At 42.1% G+C, this 23559-nt stretch overlaps 1 protein-coding gene across 3 annotated transcripts in view; it reads left to right on the forward strand.

The window, feature by feature from the left end:
• TANGO2 (transport and golgi organization 2 homolog) overlaps window positions 1-23559 on the forward strand; it is a 146703-nt gene that overhangs the window by 72073 nt on the left and 51071 nt on the right. For all 3 annotated transcript variants that reach the window (XM_060785714.2, XM_067473185.1, XM_060785713.2), the window contains exons 4-5: window positions 12984-13103; window positions 14288-14402. In XM_060785714.2, coding sequence (XP_060641697.1) covers window positions 12984-13103; window positions 14288-14402 — 235 coding nt within the window. The remainder of the gene's footprint in view (window positions 1-12983; window positions 13104-14287; window positions 14403-23559) is intronic.

Below are 23559 nucleotides of genomic sequence, written 5' to 3' on the forward strand. Positions count from 1 at the left end.
AAACAGGATTTTTACCAAATAGATTTATGAAGGACAATATAAGGTTGCTATTGAATTTAATAGAATGTTATGAACAGAATCATCAAAAATAATTTGCCATACTAGCCTTGGATGCAGAGAAGGCTTTTGATAACCTAAATTGGGATTTTTTAAAGACTTTAATACAAGAATTGGACATGGGAGATAAATTTTCTAATGCAATAAAAGCGATATATGATCTACAAAAGGCTAAATTAAGAATAAATGGTCAAATGACGGAAGAGTTTGACATACTGAAGGGCACTAGACAGGGATGCCTCCTGTCTCCACTGATATTTATAATGGCATTAGAACCATTAATGAAGACAATAAGAAAAGACCAAATGATACAGGGATCTAAAGTTGGTAAATATGAATATAAAATAAGAGCCTTCGCGGACGATAATGGAAGACCCAAGTAAAAATATACTAAGATGGATGCAGAAGATTAATGAGTTTGGATCAGTTGCAGGATTCAAAGTCAATATGTCAAAAGCAAAGATACTAACGAAAAATGTAGAAAAAAAACCAAGATATGATTAAAGAGCAAACAGGTCTGGAAATAGTTAAGAAATTCAAATACTTAGGAGTATGGATCACGACAAAAAATGGACAACTATTAAAGAATAATTATGAAGAAGTCTGGAAAAAAATACAAAAGGACTTACAAAAGTGTAAATATCTGAAGTTGTCACTTTTAGGCCGTATATCTTTGATTAAGATGAATGTTTTACCAAAACTGATGTTCCTTTTTCAAAACCTCCCGATAATCAGAAGTCAAACACTTTTTATAAAATGGAAAAAAGAAATACTGAAATTTATATGGGCTGGAGGAAGACCAAGAATAAAGTATGATAATTTGATTGATAAGAAGAATAGATGAGGTCTGGGCCTCCCGGATTTTAAAGCATATCATGACGCATGTGCATTGATATGGATAAAAGATTGGATATTGTTGAATAAAGAAGATTTTTTAAATATAGAAGGAAATGATCTAAGAGTAGGATGGCATGCTTATTTATGGTACGAAAGGGAAAAGAAAGAAAAGAGCATTGGTAACCATTTTGTGAGAGCATCCCTATTAAGAGTATGGCAAAAATATAAAAGACACTTTTATTCTAAAACGCCTTTATGGGTCTCTCCCATGGAAGCAAACCAGCGAAGACTTTTAGGATGTAGAAAATGGCCAACCTACAAAGATTTATTAAATAAAGCTACAAATAATATTAAGTCTTATGAGGAACTAAAACAAAAATTTTCTAATATTACTTGGTTACATTATATGCAAATTTCCTGGGAGGAAACAGCGTGGGATAAAAATTTAAAATTGGAAAAGAAAGTAATATCAAATATTTATAATATATTACTTACCTGGCTGACTGAAAAAGAACAAGTTAAAAACTGTATGATAAAATGGGCTCAGAATTTAAGAAGACCAATTCAAATGAGGGAGTGGGAACAGATGTGGAACAAAAATTAAAAATATACATATGCAACGGACTTAAAAGAAAACTGGATAAAAATGTTCCACAGATGGTATACCATACCAAAACAACTTGCTAAAATGTATAAAACAGTTTGTGATAAGTGTTGGAAATGTTCAGAACAAGTGGGTTCCTTCTACCATATGTGGTGGATTTGTAAAGAAGCAGTAAAGTTTTGGAGGGTAATTCATGAAGAGATGGAAAAGATCTTAAAAAGAACTTTTACAAGAAAACCAGAGTATTACTTGTTAGGCTTTACAGATTTGGATTTACAATTGACGGAACAAGAGGACAAACTTTTTACATATACAACGACCGCTGCTAGAATTGTTTTTGCTAGAGTGTGGAAGCAAGGCTCAGTCCCACCCGTACAGGATTGAGTGGAAAAAATCAGAGAAATAAAGGACATGGAAAAATTGACATTTTTGTTGAAGAAAAATACAGGCATGATAATAAAAAGAACGAATTGGGACAATCTTCATGACTATCTGGACAATTTGTGAAAATAAAAAACAAGAGAGAAAGTTTTATTATCTTTAATAAAAAAATATATTTTTGAATAATAAGGATATTTTATCCAAGAAGATGGAATGGAAGTCACTTTTTTTCTTTCATTTTTATTTTTTCTATTGTGTGTGTGTGTGTGTGTGTGTGTATGTATTCTTGTAGTTTATTTATTTTATTTTTTTAGAGTTTTATTTAGGATATATTTTTTACTTCTTACTTTATTGGCCTTTCCCTCTCTCTTTTTTTCTTTACTTTTCTATACCTTATTGTTCTCACTCTTTCATTGTATTCTATATAAAATTTAATAAAATTTCCTTTTAAAAAAACATTGATTTTGATACAGGACAAGAATGAAATTCACATCTAAAATGATGAATGAAATTGTTTCATGTATGTACTTAAAACTGGGCTTTATGTCTAACAGCTGAGTACGTAAAATCCAGGGTGGCATCCAACTTAAATCTGTTTTTGGCAGATTTGTCATTCAGTAACATCTAGGGACTCAAACTGGGTAAAAAAACTAAAGAGCACTGACCACTATGTAAAGAAGCAATATAGTTGCTCCTCTGTATCCACGGATTCTCCATCCATGGATTCAATTGCCTTTTGAAGGTAACCATAAGGCTGATGTGGCCCTCCATGAAAATGAGTTTGATAGCCCTGGTCTACATGGTGGGTTGTAATGACCTTTTTCAGGTGAGTTTATTATGGATACCATTTTTAAACCTTTATTGCTTCTGTTTATGTGTCATCTTCCACCCTTAGTTAATGATCTATGCAGGGAACTGGACCAAGAGAGTGTGTCCCTGTTGATTTTCTTGGACCTCTCAGTGACCTTCAATACTGTAGCCCATGCCATCTTTCTGGGACACCTTGTGAGAATGAGACTTGGAAGCTCCAGTGCTTCCTGGAGGGTTGCTCCCAGAAGGAGTTACTGGAGAACATGTGCTTGACCCCACAGTCTTTGTCTTTTGGGCTCGCACAGGGTTCATTATTTCCCCTCATGTTATTTACCAACTACATGAAGCCGTTGGGAGAGGTCATCTGGAGTTTTGGAGTTCGATGCCATCTGTACGCAAATGACATCCAACTGGATCACTCTTTTCCACCTGCTGCTAAGGAGGCTGTTCAGGTCCTGTACTAGTGCTTGGTGGCTGTGACAGTCTGGATGAGGGTGAACAAATTGAAATTGAATCCAGACAGGACAGAGGTACTCTTGGTCAGTCGCAAGGCCAAACAGGGTATAGGGTTACAGCCAGTGCTGGACAGAGTTACACTCCCCCTGAATGCGCAGGTTCACAGTTTGGGGGTTCTCCTGGATTCATCACTGAGCCTGGAACCCCAAGTCTTGGCAGTGGCCAGGGGAGCTTTAGCACAATTAAAACTTGTACACCAGTTGCTCCCGTGCTTTGAAAACCCAGACTTGACCATGGTGGTTTATTCTCCTGTTACATCTCAAATAGACTATTGCAACACACTCTATGTGGGATTGCCTTTGAAGACTGTTCGGAAACTTCAAGTGGTCCAGCGGGCGGCAGCCAGACTGCTCACCGGAGTGGCGTACAGGGAGCATACAACTCCCCTGTTACATCAGCTCCACTGGCTGCTAGTCTGCTACCAAGCACAATTCAGTGTGCTGGCTTTAGCCTATAAAGCCCTAAACAGTTCCAGCCCAGCTTGCCTGTCTGAACATATCTCTCTATATGAACCACCCCAGAGATTAAGATCGTCTGGGTAGGCCGTGCTCTCAGTACTATTACCTTCACAGGTGCAGTTGGTGAGGACGAAAGACAGGGCCTTCTCGATGGTGGCCCCTTGTCTATGGAACTCCCTCCCCAGCTAAGTCAGATTGGTCCTCCTCCCTCCTGACCTTCAGGAAAAAACTAAAAACATGGCTATGGGACCAAGCCTTTGGTCAGTAATTTTCAATCAGTGCAATAAGTGAATACGAAATTGTACAATGATTAATGGAATGGCTCTGGATTATGATTTTGGATTACTTGGTTTTAATGAATTGTTTTAATGTTTGATGTTTTTAACTTTCTGGATTTTAATGTATTTGTTTATTTTGTTGTCAATATCAATATTAAATATTACTATATTGTATTTGTGCGGCATCGAACTGTTGCCTATGGTAAGGCCACTCTTGAGTCCCCTTCGGGGTGAGAAGGGTGGGGTATAAATGTGACAAATAAATAAATAAATAAATACTTTTTACAACTTACACAGTCATGTTTTAATTTCAGCCTTCATTAAATGTTATAGAAACTGATTCTCCTCTCCTCTAAATGAGGTGTGACCATCCATTGCTCAAGAGTATATGTAGTTTGGGCACGTGGGCCAGAAAGCAGCACTTCAAAAAAAATATCTGTGTGAACCTGGCTTCCATCCTTAATCATACAGACATTGACCAAGTGACTTTGACAACACTTACTGGAGGTTAGAGCTGAAGGGAAGTTTTTAAAGTGTGCCATTCTTTGCTTTTCCCCAATTTGTTATTTATAGACCGACCCCTCTAAGTGGCTCTCTTTCTTAACTGGCCAGCTTCTCCTGCCGGAGAACTTGTTATAAAAGTTACTTGGCCTCTTGTCCATTTAAGTCTTTCTTTCATCTTTTCTCTAACTAGACAAACGGATGTTCAATACAAGCCTTACTCTGAGCATAAATAAAAATGAGTCATGGGGAGGCAAGGCAGTTTTTTAAAAAAAAAAAAAAAACACCTGGCTCTGTGAAGATTTTTCTCTTATGCTTGATGTTGTTGTCATTGGCAGGAAGAATTGTAAGGATAAATCACACTCTCTGCACTGCAGCTCCTTTTCCATTCTAAAAGCCTGCCTTTCCTTTCTGATTCTTAATGGGTATGCTCTGCACTTTCCTGCCACCTCTGCCTTCTGGTTGCCTTCAAAGGGCCGTGGAATCCATGGACAGAGAATCCGTGGATACAGAGTGCTAACAATATTTTTTTTTTTTTTACATTGTGGTCAATGCACTTTAGTTTTAACCCAGTTTGGGTCCCCAGATGTTATTGAACGACAACTATCACTTTTGATCATCTGCTAAGCAGAATGGGGATGATGGGAATTGCAACCTAGCAGCACTTACGGCTCTGAGGTTGCGGAAAGCGTAAAGGACATTTTAAAGGCAAACATCATATTCGCAAGCCTTGTATCTCAATCCAAATGCCACTCTGCTGACTCAACAGAACAAATTGTAGCATTCCAGCTGTACCACAATTCCCATCATCAGCTCTAGTCATGATGTCTAATGATGAGGAATATGGGAGTTGTAGTCCAGCAGCTGGAGGGCCACATAAAATGTATTTATTTATTTATTTACGATATTTATATGCCACCCTTCTCACCCCAAAGGGGACTTAGAGTGGTTTACAAGATATATATACACACAATATATTATATTATTAGCATAGTCCAATATCAATATTAAATATTACTATATTGTACTATACCATTATATTGTAATATCATGAGTAATATTACATGTAATATAAATATATAATTATAATATATTATTATTAGTATTATATCACATTACATTATAATATTATAAATATTATATGTATATACAATACATTATATTATATTACATCGATATAAATAAAAATGTAATGTTCGTTTGTGGGATTAACATAACTCAAAAACCACTGGATGAATTGCTGCCAAATTTGGCCACAAGACACCTACTAACCCAAGGAGTGATCATCACTAAAAAAATATATGATTTTGTCATTTGGGAGTTGTAGTTGCTGGGATCTATAGTTCACCTACAATGAAAGAGCATTCTGAACTCCACCAGTGATGGAAATGAACCAAACGTGGCACACAGGACTCCCATGACCAACAGAAAACACTAGAAGGGTTTGGTGGGCATTGACCTTGAGTTTGGGAGTTGTAGTTCATCTACATCCAGAGAGCACTGTGAACTCAAACAGTGATGGATCTGGACCAAACTTGGCACGAATATTCCATATGCCCAAATATGAACACAGATGGAGTTTGAGGAAAATGGACCTTGACATTTGGGATTTATAGTTTACCTACAATCAAAAGTGCATGCTAAACCCCACCAAAGACAGAATTGGGGCAAACTTCCCACACAGAACCCCCATACTTAGGGCCATCCGGTCCAACTCCCTTCACCAGGACAAGAAAACATAATCAAAGCCCTCCTGACAAAGAGCCATCCTGCCATAGATATCGATAGATAGATATGATTCACACACAGAGAGATATAGTATCATAGATTTGAAAGGGACCCCTAAAGAAGGACAATTATATGTTGCATATTCCAGAGTGGGCAAACCAGACAATCTCCACATCAATACTGACAAAGAAACAGCAAGAAATACTGTTTACCCACAAGCATAAAGACATTACATATATTAGAAACCAACACTTTCTCATTACTTTATTTTCCAGATCACCAGACTGAGCCACAGCAATGTCTGGCAGAGGACCGCTAGTTATATTATATTATTAGAATAGCACAGGAGACAAGGTGGAACTGTCTTTTGCCCCCCTCTCTCTTCACTCTGGCCCAGAGCAGCAGTTGGACCTGTGGGTAGGGGTCCCCAACTGATGATATATGCAGGAGACAAGATGGAACTATCCCCAGCCCCCCCCCCCCTTCAATCTGACCCGGAGCGGCAGTTGGTGCCGGGGGGAGGGGTCCCCAACTGTTGACACAGAGGGGCAGATTTGCTCAACAGGCCTTGAGTTTGACACGTGGCGTATAGAAAATTCCAATTGAATTATTAATTCTCCTTTTGTCTAGTCCCATATGAAACCATACCACAACTTGGGAACAAGCTCTCAGAATCCCCCAGTTAGCATGAGCACAGGGTGGTGGTCAGAATGGGATTCTGAGACTACAGTCAAAATAAGAAACCTTCCATAATGTTGAACTAGAGTACCAAAAATGGTATGTATGTACTAACATTATTTTATTCACTTTTTTAGTGTGGAGGTTATGGTTTTCTTAAAATTCCTGGTTAGCATAAGTTACCAGATATTTTCTGCAGGTGAGTTTATAGGCTGGTGGCATGAGTATGGGTTGCCCTCTCTCCCCTCCACTACTTGGCTTAATTTCTATGCTAGCTCTAGGGGAAGCAAATCCTGTTTCTCTGCAGCCAGCATACAAATGCAAGAAGCTAGCAGGAAGCGGGAGCTCACTTCTGTCTTCGCCTCCAGTAATCTTCCAGGTTTCCATGATGGCTATAATGGTTCTTCCCCTGGCCAGCACAGAAACCCAGATGTTTGTGGGATAAAGCTCCTGAAACTTCTAGGATTAGAAATATGGATCCCCCCCCCCCCACTAATTTTCTTTGGGCAGTAAGTAAAGGCCCCATCTACACTGCCATATAATGCAGTTTAACTGTATTGAACTGCACTATATGAGTCTACAGCACCATATTATATATATATATATATATATATATATATATATATATATATATAAATGCTCATGTCGTAATGAGTGGCTTAAAAACAAAAGAACTGCTGGGCCAATATCCACCAAATTTGGCAACAAAACTCCTCACCATACAAGGTGTGACCATCAATAATAAAAAATAAAATAAAACTGAAAACAACTTAGAAATCCTTAATAAAAGGAGAAGCCATGACAGCGCATGCGTGCAGCTGTGGGGGAGCACACGTGCATGTAAGAAAGCTCCTCCATCGTCTCGCGGCAGAACTTGTGGCGGCAACGGCTGCTGGGCCTCCCAGAGCCAGGCACAGCTCCACCAAAATTTAAAATCTGAAACACCAGCCTGACCGACAGAGACAGAGGGGCCTCTTCGGGCGAGGGAGCAGAAGCAGGAGGCGCCTTCCCCACTCCGTCGCCGTGCTGCTGGTGCTGAGCCTACCATAGCAACTGCGCCTGGGAGAGGCCTCCCCGCCTTTCCCAGGAGGAGTTGCAGGCAGAGAGGACTCCTGCTTCTGACCCCTCCATCGCCAGAGATTTGGCCCTCACCACACAGCCATTTTGGGCCCGGGCGTCCTTCCTCGCTCCCTCCCTCCGTTCCCCCCAAGAGGTCTCCCAGAGGCCCTGCACCAAGCCCTGCCCGGCCTTCCGATGCAGCACCCCTCTATTCCCAAGCCCCGCCGTCTTCCTGGCCAGGCGCGGCTCTTTCACACACACACACACACACACACCGCTTCCCCGTAGCTCATGGGGCAGCCACAGTGCTCTGATCCTTCCTTCCCTTATCTTCTATTTTTTCTCCCTCCCCTCCCCTTCCCTCCTCTTTCTTTCCTTCCTTCCTTCCTTCCTTTATCTTCTGTTCTTTGTTTCCTTCCTCCCTTCCCTTCCCTTTCCTTCCCTTCCCTTCTTTCCCCTTCTGTCCTACCTTTCCTTTCCGTTCTTCCCTTCTTCACCTTATCTTCTGTCCTTCCTTTCCTTCTTTGTTATCTTCTGCCCGTTGTTTCCTTCCTTCCCTTCTTCCCCTTCTGTTTCCCTTCCTTCCTTCCTTCCTTCCTTCCTTCCTTCCTTCCTTCCTTCTGTTTCCTTCTTCCCCTTATCTTCTGTCTTTCCCTCCCTTCTTTCCCCTTCTGTCCTACATGGGGTGAAAGAGCGAAGGGCCCGTCGCCCCCCCCCCCCCCCAAGCAACTCCCAAATGTCAAGGTCTTCCCCAAACTCTACCGTGTTCAAATTTTGCCATCTTTCTGTTGGTTCACAGTGTTCTCCAGATGTAAGTGGACTGCTATTATTATTGTTGTTGTTGTTGTTGTTCTTATTATTAACCTGAAGCTGGCTGTCTCTCAGGAGTGGTTAGATTGTGCTTCTCCCATTTCCCAAAAGGGGCTGGTCTGGATGGCCCCTTCAGGTCTCTTCTATACTAGGATTCTTCGATGATGATGATGATGATGATGATGATGATGATGATGATGATGATGATTAATAGTAGTAGTAGTAGTAGTAGTATACTGAGACTGAATGGCCATCTCTCAGGAGTGGTTTGATTGTGCTTTTCCCTTATGCCAGAAGGGGCTGGACTAGATGGCCCTTGGAGGTCTCTTCCATAAAAATGCTCTGTGCATAATGACTGCCTTAAAAACAAAAGAACCAATGAACGAAATCACACCAAATTTGGCAAAAAAATGTCTCACAACACAAGGAGTGACCATCACTCAAAAAATTATGATTTTGTCATTTGGGAGTTGTAACTGCTGGGATTTATAGGTCACCTATATTCAAAGAGCATTCTGGACTCCACCAACGATGGAATTGAACCACACGTGGCATACAGGAATCCCCTGACCAACAGAAAATATTGGAAGGGTTTGGTGAGCCATTGACCTTCAGTTTCGGAGTTGTAGTTCACCTACATCCAGAGACCACTACAGACTCAAACAATGATGGATCTGGACCACACTTGGCACAAGCACTCAATACACCCAAATATGAACACAGATGGAGTTTGGGGGAAATAGACCTTGACATTTGGGAGTTTTAGTTACTGGGATTTATGGTTCACCTGCAATCAAAGAACATTCTGAACCCCACGAACGACAGAATCAGGGCAAACTTCCCACACAGAACCCCCGTGACCAACAGAAAATACTTGAGGCCATCCAATCCACCTCCCTTCATCAGGGCAAGAAAATGTAATCAAAGTCCTCCTCACAAAGACCCATCCAGCCATAGACATAGATAGATAGATAGATAGATAGATAGATATGATTCACACACAGAGATATAGTATCATAGATTTGAAAGGGACCCTTAAAGAAGGAGAACTATATGTTGCATGTTCCAGGGTGGGCAAACTAGGCACTCTCCACATCAACACTGACAAAGAAACAGCAAGAAATACTGTGTACCCATAAGCAGAAAGAAATTACATATATTAGAAACCAACACTTTCTCATTACTTTATTTGCCAGATCAACAGACTGGGCCACAGCAACGCGTGGCAGGGGACAGCTAGTGCATTATAGAATCATAGAATCATAGAGTTGGAAGAGACCTTGTGGGCCATCCAGTCCAACCCCCTGCCAAGAAGCAGTGGAGATGGGTTCAAAGTCTAGGAGTGACTTGAAAGCTGCAGAGAAGACCCTGGGAAGATAGAGCCTCACTCCTGATTTAGTGTTGGACTGAGATTTGCTTTATCTAACTATGCTTCTGGTGTGAGAGAATTGGCTGTCTGCAAGGACATTGCCCAAGGGACGTCCGGATGTGTTACCATTCTGTGGGAGGCTTCTCTCGTGGGAAGATGGAGCTGACAGATGGGAGCTCACCCCATCTCGTGGATTCAAACCACTGACCTTCAGGTCAGCAATTTAGCCAGCACACGGATTTAACCCATATCGCCACTGTACAGAAGTCGCTTCTGACACGACATTCTCAAGTCGCTTCTGACATGATTTTTTTTTAATTCTGTGCGGTCTTTTCAGGCAAAAAGGAACTCCTTTTTATTTTCCTTGGCTTTCCAATTTGTAGCTTTATTGCCTTTTACAGATTTTTTTATTGTTGCTGGTTTTAATTGATTCAGATTTTATGTTTGTGTTTTATTTCTATCTGTGTGGTTTAAAACATTTGTTTTTGAATTACCAAGCACATTTTATGGCTTGTATTTGAAATGTTGTATGTGAATTAATAACTTTTCTAGGAGAAAGGGGCTCAAGAGAGCCAGACACCGTTTGGAGTGTTGACTGAAATCTGGAGAAATCCAATTCTGCTTAATAAGCTGTCTAAGTCATCCTGGGTCTGTACTGTCTCTGTGCTGTCTTTCTACCTAACCTGCTTCCCAAGTCAATGCATTTTGGGAAAATCTAAGATGGGAGCATCTGGATCAAGTAGTCCCTTGCCAAGGATTCTCAAGGGTTCCCTTCAGTCTGGAACATACATTGGGCTTGTCCATATTTTCATCATTGAAACATTAATAATACACCTATGAGCTTTAATATTTCATCTTGGTTTATCACCTTGTGTGTATGTATGTATGTATATATGTGTGTGTATTATATATATGCTGATGACCTTGGCCTAACAACACAAGCAAAAGACTTTGAAACAGTTGAAATCCAACTTACTAATGCCTTGAAAGATCTCTCCAGCTACTCCAAAGATAACCACCTGAAGCCTAACCCAGCCAAAACACGAGTATGGGCTTTCCATCTATGCAACCGTGAAGCCAACAGGAAATGGAAAATCACCTGGGAAGGTCAAGAACTTGAACATTGTTTCCATCCTAAATATCTTGGTGTCATCTTAGATCGGACACTAGCATATAGGAAACACTGCTTGAACACCAAGCACAAAGTAGCTGCACGGAATAACATCCTGCGAAAACTTACTGGCAGCACATGGGGTGCAGACCCAAAATTAATAAGAACATCAGCCCTGGCCTTGTCGTACTCAACTGCTGAGTATGCCTGCCCAGTTTGGCATAGGTCTGCCCATGCAAAGCAGGTGAACATAGCATTGAATGAAACATGCAGAATAACCACAGGGTGTCTTAAACCCACACCTGTTGATAAACATAACATGCTAGCTGGCATTGCCCCCCCCCCCCCCGATGTGTGATGGGAAGTGGCTGCTAAATGTGATAGAAAAAAGGTTGAACACTGTAAAAGCTATCCACTACCAGCCTCCTCCCAGTAGACTCAAATCAAGGAAAAACTTTATGAGAACTACCACTCCTCTTGGCGTCTCTCCAGCAACAGCAAGGGTATCCCTCTGGGCAGCTAAATCAGGAAATCCCAACTGGATGGGCCCCCACGAGGGTCTTCCTCCAAGGGCAAACCAAGAATGGGCAGCCTGGAAGTCCCTGAATGGACTTAGAAGCGGAGTGGGCAGATCAAAAGACAACCTGGCAAAATGGCACAACCTAAAAGAATCCTCCATCTTGTGCGACTGTGGAGCAGAACAAACAACTCCGCACCTGTATGCTTGTCCACAATGTCCTGCCTCATGTACAGAGGAAGAATTGTTTGAGGCTACAGACAATGAGGTCTCTGTTGCCAGTTTTTGGTCAAAAAATATTTAGCTACTTGTGCTCCTTCTATTTTTATCAGTTTTATACTAATTTATGCAATGCTTTTGATATGAAATAAATACCTTGTATATTTTGATTTAATTTATAGCATACACTGAATTCTAGCTGGATAATTTATTTTGCAATTGCATATATGGTTTAATATTTGCATTACTCCATCCTTTTGTGTTTTTGTTGTTTTGCTTGTAAAACGTCATGCACAGAGATAGTGCTATATAAATAATAGGGGTGTGCATAATTTTGTTTTTAATTCATATTTCAGATCAAATTTGTTTAATTCGTTCATTCAAATCTATATTAGAAACATGCAGGAAAGGGGGGAATTAGAAATTGAAACATGCATGAATCAATTTTGTTAAGTTTTTGTAACATTTGGATGTCTCCCAAGGTCAGTTCAATTTTCAGTATAAACATTAAGCAACTTTGGTAAAGAAGAGAACATAAAGTGCTTTAAAATCTAATCTTTTTTCTTTGGCCTGATCACCATAAGGAAGGCACTGCGAGTGGGGCTAAAGTTAATGGGCAGGAGACTGAGAACACAGCCATCTTAAATGTAGTTTGGGAAGGCAAGGTCCCCTGTGGCAAAGAATGAAAAAGGCCCTGCCTTAAACTACATTTTCCAGAATGCAATGCTCAGCACCTGAAGGACCCAATGAGGGCTGCAGCAGTCAGCCGTTTAGAATCAGTCTAATAATAATAAAATTATTGAATCTGCAAAGAGGACTAAAGTAGGTAATAGTAGTAGTATAAATCTGTCCTAACTTGAAGTTATGTATACTAAGTATACTTTAGAAACACTTTAGAAACAAAGTGCCAGTGCCCCCCAGTTTTTAAGTACTTTTGATCCCTAATAAACAACCATTGATGGTGTTGGTGATGGTGATAATAATCTCTTTCAAACTAAGATCATTCAATCAATTGCATTTTAACATTGTTCCTTTCTTTTCTTTTGGCAGGTTTGGATATGGAGGAGGGAAAAGAAGGTGGGACGTGGCTTGGAATCAGCAAGAAAGGCAAGATGGCAGCCCTGACAAACTATATGCAACCAAAGATAGACAAGAATGCAAAAGGACGAGGTACGGTGGCAATGAGAGGTGGAGTTTGTAGGAAAGGAAGGGAAAACCTCAGGTCTAGGGGCCAAATAGGGCTTTCCAAGTGACTATGCCCCCTTCACCGTGACACAATCTTTTGCTGGTTGCTTCACCTCTTAAGACTTAGGTTTTGATACTAAGAGTTTGAAGGTGATACATCATAATTTTGGTATCACCCTTTTGCCTTTAGCACATTCCATTACAGGATTGTGGTTGCTGAGAAGATCTCTAAAATGTAATTCATTTCCCTGTGGGTTGAAAAAGGTTCCCCACCTTTCCTGCCAAAGTTATTGGGGCTGCGGTGGCACAGTGGGTTAAACATTTGTGCTGCTGAACTGCTGACCTGAAGGTTGGAGGTTTGAATCTGCGGGATGAGGTGAGCTCCTGTTGTTAGCTCCAGCTTCTGTCAGCCCAGCAGTTCAAAAACATGCAAATGTGAATAGATAAATAGGTACTGCTTCGGCAGGAAAGGCATAAGATGCTCTAAGCAGTCATGCCGGTCACATGACCAAGATGTGACAAAGCAGGTTCCTTGGCTTGGAAATGGAGAACAGCACCTCCCCCAGGGCCAGAGATGAACACCGCCTCCAAAGCTGGAAATGAAAGGAGAAGCCTTTGCTTTTGTGTTTGTGTGTCTCTTTGTATTGTAACGAGGTACTGAATGTTTGCCAGTATCTGTTTATACTGTAATCCGCTCTGAGTCCCCACAGGGAGAAGAGCGGAATACAAATAAAGTTGTTGTTGTTATTATTATTATTATTATTATTATTATTATTAGCAATAACAATAGCATTATTAATAGCTATATTAATAGCAATGCTAATAATACATAATAATAAATTGTTTTATCCCGCCTTTCTATTGACACAGGAACCCAAGGCAGCTTACAGTGACATGACACAATATAATAGAATTTTAAAAAATGTTTTGGACTACAGTAAAATATTGCCTTGCAATGTAAAGGTAACTTATTAATGAAGAGAACAAAACATGATTGCTCAAGCTTGTGTTATTTTTGTGTGTGTTTTGTCCTGGACAATGAGCCCGAAAGGTTATTCATTTCCAATACAGGGCTGAGCTAGCTCAGTGCGGAGAAATGTCAGTTCTCCTCCCTGGAAATCATTCTCCTGGACTCTAAACCTCTCTTTTCCCAACCCTGTTCTATTCAGGTGCCCTGGTGACAAATTTTTTGACATCGGACGTGGACGGTTACTCTTACTTGAAGAAAGTTGCCTTAGAAGGACACCTTTACAATGGATTTAATTTAATAGCAGCGGACTTGAAGTAAGTCTATAAAAGCTTCACAATTCAAGCAGCAAAGAGGGAAAAATGGTGAGACCATGGAGTGCAGATAACGGATAATACTAGATGTTAGCAGCAGCATCTGTCTTAGCAAAAGCTCTAGTTCTTGTCTTTAAAAGAAAAACCTCCAGCATTTGGATTCAGGAGAGAGAAGGCAAGCTTGTGTAGTATTCCAAATGTGCACAAATCTTTTCCTTCTGCAATTTCAGATATTTAGAAACTTGACACTGTCCATTCCTTGTAGTTTCCACCTTTTGAATGGTTCATTAAAAAGTAAACATTATGCTTATAAAACAACATAATTTTTTAAAGTAATGGTTTCCTGTGTTTGGTGTATGCTTTTTATAATGGTGTGATTTTATTGTATGTCTTTTATGTTTATATGGATTGAGTTTCTTGTATCCCACTTCAAGCTGTTAGGAGAGGCGGGTAACACCTAAAATCTATTATTATTATTATTATTATTATTATTATTATTATTATTATTTCCATTTCACATGTTTTTTTAGATTTTTGTATTTTTGAAGGCGTAATTCTTAAGTTCCATTCCAGCTGTATGGCATAATTAACCAGGAAGATTCACAACCCATTGGGTAAACTCTTACTTTGCAAGATTTTTTTAATACTCCAAAGATCTTGAGTTTCCCAAGATCCTACTTTTACCCTGTAAAAGTAACTATATACTGGAATGCCTAGAGCTTTGTTGGTACCTTATGACCTCAACTGTATTATGTATATTTGACAAGAAGGGGAAGAGCCTCTCATGCAATAATTGTATTTTGTAACCATTTAATAGAGTATGTCGAAAATGAATGTGCCAGTGAGAGATAGCCAGCATTCTCAACATGCCAGACCAGCTGTATTTTCCCCTGTCCCACTGTCAGAGCTTGGAAAATTACTTGTTTATAACTTCTCAATTCTTCCAGCCAGGACAGCTGCTTTTCCCTGTCCAAAACTGCATTGTTTAATATTTTCTCTCCTCCCTTCTAGACGTCTGTCCCAGCTAGGGCTCCACCTCTGTAACAAAAACAGCTATATCATAAATAATAATAATAATAATAATAATAATAATAATAATAACAACAACTAGGTCTGTAATAATAGGTCTGTATAGGTCTGTAATAGCTATAGGTCTGTAATAATAATATCCATACATCTGTAATAATAATACCTGTATGTCAATAATATCTATACATCTATAATGATAACAATACCTATTTGCCATTAATAATATCTGTGTCTATAATAATAATATCTACATCTATAATAATAATAAAAATAATAGTAATAACACCTATATAATTTCTTTGAACTGGGTTATATGGCAGTGTGGACTTAGGTAACCCAGGGCCCTTCCACACATCCATATAACCCTTTGGCCTCGATGAGACTGAAATGGGCCTATATTAGGTTGACACTTTGCCACTTCAGTTGTGTATTGATAGTATAGAAACCAGCTCTTCCTCTTTTCCTTCTTTCCTATTTCTTCACAATGGGCTACAGCAACGCGTACAGCTAGTAGGATAATAATAATAGTGATAGTAATAATGTATTTATTATCCTCCTCTGGGGCTGTGGTGGTATAGCGGGTTAAACCACTGAGTTGCTGACCTTGCTGACCACAAGGTTGGTGGTTCAAATCCACGGGACGGGGTGAGCTCCCATTGATAGCCCCAGCTTCTGCCAACTTAGCTGTTTGAAATCATGCAAATGTGAGTAGATCAATAGGTACCGCTTTGGCAGGAAAGTAACGGTATTCCATGCTATCATGCCAGCCACATGATGTTGGAGGCGTCTACGGATAAAGCCGGCTCTTCGGCTCAGAAATTGAGATGAGCACTGCCCCCCAGAGTTGGAATCGACTAGACTTAATGTTAAGGGGAAGCCTTTACCTTTACTACCTTCCTCTCCTTGCAGCTCGAGGTAGGTTACAACATGGTTAAAACACAACACTATTAAAAGACATATAACAAATATACACAGGTAAAATGCAGGTTAAGGTTCACAAGTTAAAACCGACTGGGTAGGCCTGCTGGAACAGATAGGTCTTCAGTTGTGTCTTGAATTCTGACAACTGATTTTGAAGAAGACTATATTTCACAGTCTTCTTCTCTGGGCATCCGATGAAAAGGAGGTCCTCTGGGTGACAGTAACCAGTGATCAATAGGAGCCAGCATGGGTTTGTCAAGAACAAATCTTGCTAAACTGTCTCTTGTATTATCTCATTACTAGGACTGCATTCAGTTCTGAGCACTGCATTTAAAAAAGAATGTAAACATTGTAGAAGGACCTTCCCTGCTGCAGTGCCTCATTTGTGGAATGCCCTCCCATTGGATGTCCAGTTGCTGCTGGCTTGGGCCTCAGTCCACTGTCAGAGTAAAACATGGATCAGCCTGCCATGCTGTAGCTGGGGCCAGTCCTCCAGTGGAAAACTATTAGCACCAGGGTATATTTATGCATTTATTTAAAATGTGTATCTCATCTAAAGATCTGGCGTGCATCACCCAGCTTTGCCCTCCAGGTTATGCTGTGCAGCACCAACCGAGATTCGGGGGGCGGGGAGGCGGAGTTGCAATAGTCTATAAAGATTCCATCTCCTTGATCAGGTGCCCAGCCTTGCAGTCGACCCTGTTTGAATGTGTCCACCTGAGGTTAGGAGACGGGGACAGAATAGGGCTGTTGTTGGTGTACCGACCACCCCGCTGCACCACGGCCGCCATACCTGAGCTTGCAGAGTTGGTCTCGGGCCTGGCATTGGAGTCCCGGCGGCTTGTAGTGCTGGGGGACTTCAATGTCCATGCAGAGTCCACTCTTTCAGGAGCGGCTCAGGACTTCATGGCCGCCATGGCAACTATGGGGCTGTCCCAGCTAGTATCTGGCCCTACCCACTGTGCTGGACACACACTTGACTTGGTCTTCTGTCAGGGTTAGGAAGAAGGTGGCGGTGTGGAGGAGTTGTCAATCTCTCCTTTGCCATGGACTGACCACCACCTGATCAGGTTTAGACTGGCTGCAACTTCTAACCTTCGCAGGGGTGGTGGACCCATTAAGATGGTCCGCCCCAGGAGGCTTATGGATCCAGAAGGATTCCTGATGGCTCTTGGGGATGTTCCCGCTGCCTTGGATGGTGATTCTGTCGATGCCCTGGTCGCTCACTGGAATAGTGAGTTGACTAGGGCAATAGACATGATTGCTCCGGAGCGCCCCCTCTTAAATCGCCGGGCCAAACAATCTCCTTGGTTTAACGAGGAGTTGGTGGAGTTAAAGCGAATAAAGAGGTGGCTAGAGAGCATGTGGCGGAAAGAGCCCAGCGAGCCAAATCGAACACGCCTGCGCCTTTATCTAAGGGTGTACGGCGCGGCAATAGAGGCCGCGCAAAATGCTTTCTATTCGGCTAATATTGCGTCCGCAAGGAACCGTCCGGCAGAGCTGTTTCGAGTAGTCAGAGGGTTGTTGAACCCCACCTCGAGTGGGTCCCCTGACGACTCGGCAGCGCGCTGTGAAGCCTTTGCTCAGTACTTTGCGGACAAAGTCGCTTTGATCCGTTCGGGCTTTGACACCACATTAACAGCAGTCTCTGAGGATGTAACTCAAGCATCTGCTTGTCCAGTTTTGTTGGATTCGTTTCGATCTGTTCAACTTGACGAGGTCATCAGGGTTCTTGGGGAGGCAAGGCCTACCACATGCATCCTAGACCCCTGCCCTTCCTGGCTGGTAAAAGAAGCCAGAGGGGGTTTGGCAGAGTGGGTAAAGGTGGTGGTTAATGTCTCCCTCCGGGAAGGCAATATTCCAGCCAGCTTAAAACAAGCTGTTATTAAACCGCTGTTGAAAAAACCATCACTAGACCCCACTCAATTCGTCAACTTTCGGCCAGTTTCCAATCTTCCCTATTTGGGCAAAGTCCTGGAACGTGTGGTGGCCTCACAACTCCAGGAGTTCCTGGTAGACACGGACCATCTAGATCTGGCACAGTCTGGTTTTAGGCCGGGGCATGGTACTGAGACAGCCTTGGTCGCCTTAGTGGATGATCTTCGCCGGGAACTGGACAGGGGGAGTGTGTCCCTGTTGGTTCTGTTGGACCTCTCTTCGGCCTTCGATACCGTCAACCACGGTATCCTTCTGGGACGCCTCGCAGGAATGGGTATTGGGGGTACTGCTTTGCAGTGGCTCCGGTCCTTCCTCAAGGGTCGCTCCCAGAAGGTGTCACTAGGGGACTCCTGCTCGACTCCTCGGCCATTGTACTGTGGAGTCCCGCAGAGTTCAGTACTGTCCCCTATATTGTTTAACATATACATGAAGCCGTTGGGAGAGATCATCTGGAGTTTTGGGGTGCGGTGTCATCTGTACGCAGATGATGTCCAACTCTATTACTCCTTTCCATCTGCTACTAAGGAAGCTGTCCAGGTCCTGAACCGGTGCTTGGCCGCTGTAACGGACTGGATGAGGGACAACAGATTGAAACTAAATCCAGACAAGACAGAGGTACTCCTGGTCAGTCGTAAGGCCGAACAGGGTACGGGGTTACAGCCTGTGCTGGACGGGGTCACACTCCCCCTAAAGGCGCAGGTTCGCAGTCTGGGAGTTCTCTTGGACTCATCGCTGAGCCTGGAGCCCCAGGTATCAGCGGTGGTCAGGGGAGCGTTTGCACAACTAAAACTTGTGCGCCAGCTGCGCCCGTACCTTGGGAAATCTGACTTGGCCACGGTAGTCCACGCTTTGGTTACATCCCGCTTAGATTACTGCAACGCTCTCTACGTGGGTTTGCCTCTGAAGACTGCCCGGAAGCTGCAGTAAGTCCAACGCTCGGCAGCAAGATTACTAACGGGTGCTGGGTACAGGGAGCACACCACTCCGCTGTTACACCAGCTCCACTGGCTGCCAATTAGCTTCCGAGCACAATTCAAAGTGCTGGTGTTAACCTATAAAGCCCTAAACGACTCCGGCCCTGTTTACCTCTCCGAACGTATTCTCCCCTACGTGCCATCAAGATTACTAAGATCATCTGGAGATGCCCTTCTCTCGGTCCCACCGGCCTCACAAGCGCGCCTGGTGGGGACGAGGGACAGGGCCTTCTCGGTGGTGGCCCCGTGACTCTGGAACTCTCTCCCACCGGAGGTCAGAACCGCCCCATCTATCCTGACATTTAGGAAACAGGTGAAGACGTGGTTGTGGAGACAGGCTTTCGATGAATGAGATAGCACCCTAGGATTGTGGATGGAAGATGAGGTATACTTGTTTTTAATATGACGACTGACCACCGTAGTTTTAAATATAGTTGTTATTTTAAATGTGTTATTATGAACTATGATATTTTACTGATTGTATGTTTTTATGGTTGTAAACCGGGCTGAGTTCCTCTAAGAGGTGAGAAGCTCGGTATAGAAAACTTTGAAATAAATAAATAAAATAAAGATCTCAGGACAGCGTGCTTACAAAATCAAATTGGCCATTTTAAACAATATAAACAAAAAGTTAAAAGTGTAAATTAAAATCCGTGAAAATAATGTCAAACAGTTTCATCAAACAATGCATGCATGTGAGTTTTATATAAAGCCAGTTAGATCTAAAAGGTACAGTATATGACTCTTTCTTACAGCAAGGTTGATGCCAGTTGAGCCTTTAACATGCGCTGAGCAGATCTCTTCTCATATCCTTATACTTGGTTAGGAAACCATATGATGTACAATTCCTGCCAGTGGTCATGCTTATTGAGCCAATTGGAATTGTAATACAAAACCTTTGAAGAATGTCATATGGCCCAACTCTTGAGTTTTAGGGCATTGAATAATTGCCTCTATGTAAGCTGCCTTGAGTCCCCTTTGGGGTAGAGCAGGGGTCCTCAAACTAAGGCCCGGGGGCCGGATATGGCCCTCCAAGGTCATTTACCAAGCCCTTGCTCAGGGTCAACCTAAGTCTGAAATGACTTGAAAGCACACAACAACAACAACAATCCTATCTCATCAACTCAAAGCAGGCTTCCCACTGAAATACTAATAAGTTTATATTTGTTAACATTGTTCTTCATTTTAATTACTGTATTGTTTTAAAATGGTTTTTGTACTACAAATAAGATATGTGCAGTGTGCATAGGAATTCATTCATGTTTTTTTCAAATTACAATCCGGCCCTACAACAGTTTGTGGGACTGTGACCTGGCCCTCTGTTTAAAAAGTTTGAGTACCCTTGTGGTTAGAGAAAGGCGGGGTATATATAGGGTAAATAAATGTGTGTTTTAAAAGTTGCTGATTGTCCTCTCCTCCCATCCTATCCTCTTCTCAGCAGTGCCTTGAGGTTCTGGGAATGTCTTTTTTTGCCTTCTTTTTTGAATAGCTGTGCATTTCTTCCTGATCAGATCAGATCGGGAATTGACATATCTTCACTATAGATACCTCTGACCATTATATAGCCAGCTCCTTCTTGTGGTAGATCTGTGCTAATCATGACTGGGGTGCTTTTTTAAAAAATATATATAGCTTGAAGGTCAAAACAGTCTATGGTAGATTTTTTTTTCCTTTTAAGTAAAGTGAACCATTAGAATTCAGCTTTAAGCCACTGCAAGTTTGTGGTAGGTCAGGCAGAAGCTTTCGTTTAAAACATTTCCTAGTGTCTCCTGCTCAAGCAATGATCTTCAAATCCCACTGGAATCATAACTACTGTTGGGCATTTTGTGATTTGCTAGTTTGCCCTTGGTCTCTCTGTAATGCAGATAAAAGTTGCCCTGACACAGGGGTGGAGACGAGAGGAAGGAAAAGCAAGAGTGGCTCAGAAATAGGGCAGTAGTCTCTCAATGAGGTTCAAACAGTTGAGGCCTCGCTCCATGCATTTGGGCAGAACCTGCCCTCAGGAAATATTGACGTCTTTTGGGGAGTGATTAATCTTGGAAAGCCCATCTTGATAATGATAATGAAATAATTTATCTGCATACAATCCATTGAAAATGGATGAGCTGTCACCCTGATGCTCTTTCTTCTTGCTTTCTTTTTCTTGCACCCTGGTGGTGATGGCTGTGTGGACCAAAGGGAAAGCAAAGAGAGAGCACAGATACACACACATAGAATCATAGAATCATAGAGTTGAGGTCATCCAGTCCAACCCCCTATCAAGAAGCAAGAAAATTGCATTCAAAGCACCCCTGACAGATCCCCATCCACCCTCTGCTTAAAAGCCTCCAGAGAAGGAGCCTCCACCACACTCCTGGGCAGAGAGTTCCATGGCTGAACAGCTCTCACAATCAGGAAGTTCTTCCTCATGTTCAGGTGGAATCTCCTTTCCTGTAGTTTGAAGCTATTGTTTTGTGCCCTAGTCACTAGGGCAGCAGAAAACAAGCCTGCTCCCTCCTCCCTATGACTTCCCCTCACATCTTTATACATGGCCCTCATCATATCTCGTCCTTCTCTTCTTAAGGCTAAACATGTCCAGCTCTTTAAGCCGCTCCTCATATGGCTTGTTCTCAAGACCCTTGATCATTTTAGTCGCCCTCCTCTGGACAAATTCCAGCTTGTCAACATCTCCCTTCAATTGCGGTGCCCAGAATTGGACACGGTATTTCAGGTGTGGTCTGACCAAGGCAGAATAGAGGGGTAGCATGACTGCCCTGGATCTAGACACTAGACTCACATTTATGCAGGCCAAAATCCCATTGGCTTTTTATGGTGCTGCATCACATTGTTGGCTCATGTTTAACTTGTTGTCCATGAGGACATTCTGTACCTGTGCATTGTGTTTGGTAAGAACTTGCCACAACTTCATTGGTTACAGCTCAAGTAGTTTTTCCTCCCATTGCAATGGACTTGGGCCAACTCCTTAGCTAAGCCTGTCTGCCAACTGATGCCTACTAGGTCCACATGCTGGCAAGTAGGGAAGCGAATGTTTAGTATGGGATCGCACTGCACTGTGGACAGCTGCGTGCATTCCTCCTGTATGAGGGGGAAAGGGTGGCATGCCTGTCCCTGAGCAGTACCGCTCCCTAGTCCACTCCATCCCAAGAGCCCACAAAGGCAACCCCATCAATTTTGGAATGAATCATGGAATTCGAAAGGGCCAGAAAAGCAATCTAGTTCCAATTCCTTGCCATGTAGAAATATACAGTTAAAGCACTCCTAAAAGATGCCCATCCAACTTTTGTTTAAAGATCTCCACAGATGGAGAGCTTACCACCCTCCAGGGGAGTCTATTCCTCTGTTGAATGGCTCTTCAGCCCTTCCTGAAGTTTAGGCGGAAACTCTTTTCTTATGATTTGAATCTACTGGTTTATGTTCTGGTCTCTGGAAAAACACACTTTCTCCATCATCTATGTGATATTCTTTCAGATATTTAAAGAATGTTATCATATCAGCTCTCTGCCTTCTTTCCTCCAAGCTAAACATGCCAAGCTTCCTATATTGTTCTTTATAATGCTTGGTTTCCAGAATTTTGGTCATCCTTGCTAGCCTTCTCTGGACACGCTTCTGCTTGTCAGTGTCCTTCTTGAACTCTGGTGTCCAGAACTGAACATTATCTTTTACATGAGGTCTTAAATAGAATTGTAATGCTACTTTCTTTGATCTGAATGTCTTCTCAGATTTGCATTGACTTTAGTAGCTGCTGTGTCACGCTGTCTATACTTTTCCATTATATCCTTCAATTACTATGTTCCCATCATAAGAATCATACCTCCAAACATCAGTGATGCCTATTAAATTATATTTGCCTTATTGTTTTAAGAGTTCAAGTTCATCTTGTTTGTTTCCCATGTGTGATAATGTAGAGACATTTAAGACTATGGATCATGTTCTCCAGCAGATTCCTTCTTGCTTTTTCTCCTGTTGTCTCCTGTTAGGTTCTTATAGTACTGTATCATTTCTTGATGGCACTACCTGCAGAGTTCACTTCTGGTATTCTTATCCCTCTTCCTGGGCTGTGTCCTTCAACAGGAAGAAGTGATGAAACAACAACATGAGTCCCAAAGTATTTTAGCTTTATTCCTACCTAAAGTCTTAGAGCAGTGGTTCTCAACCTGGGGTCCCCAGATGTTTTTGGCCTACAACTCCCAGCAATCCCAGCCAGTTTACCAGCTGCTAGGATTTCTGGGAGTTGAAGGCCAAAAACATCTGGGGACCCCAGGTTGAGAACCACTGTCTTAGAGCCTCTTAAAACATAT

Source organism: Anolis sagrei, chromosome X (assembly GCF_037176765.1).
Source record: "Anolis sagrei isolate rAnoSag1 chromosome X, rAnoSag1.mat, whole genome shotgun sequence".
Classification (NCBI taxonomy): domain Eukaryota; kingdom Metazoa; phylum Chordata; class Lepidosauria; order Squamata; family Dactyloidae; genus Anolis; species Anolis sagrei.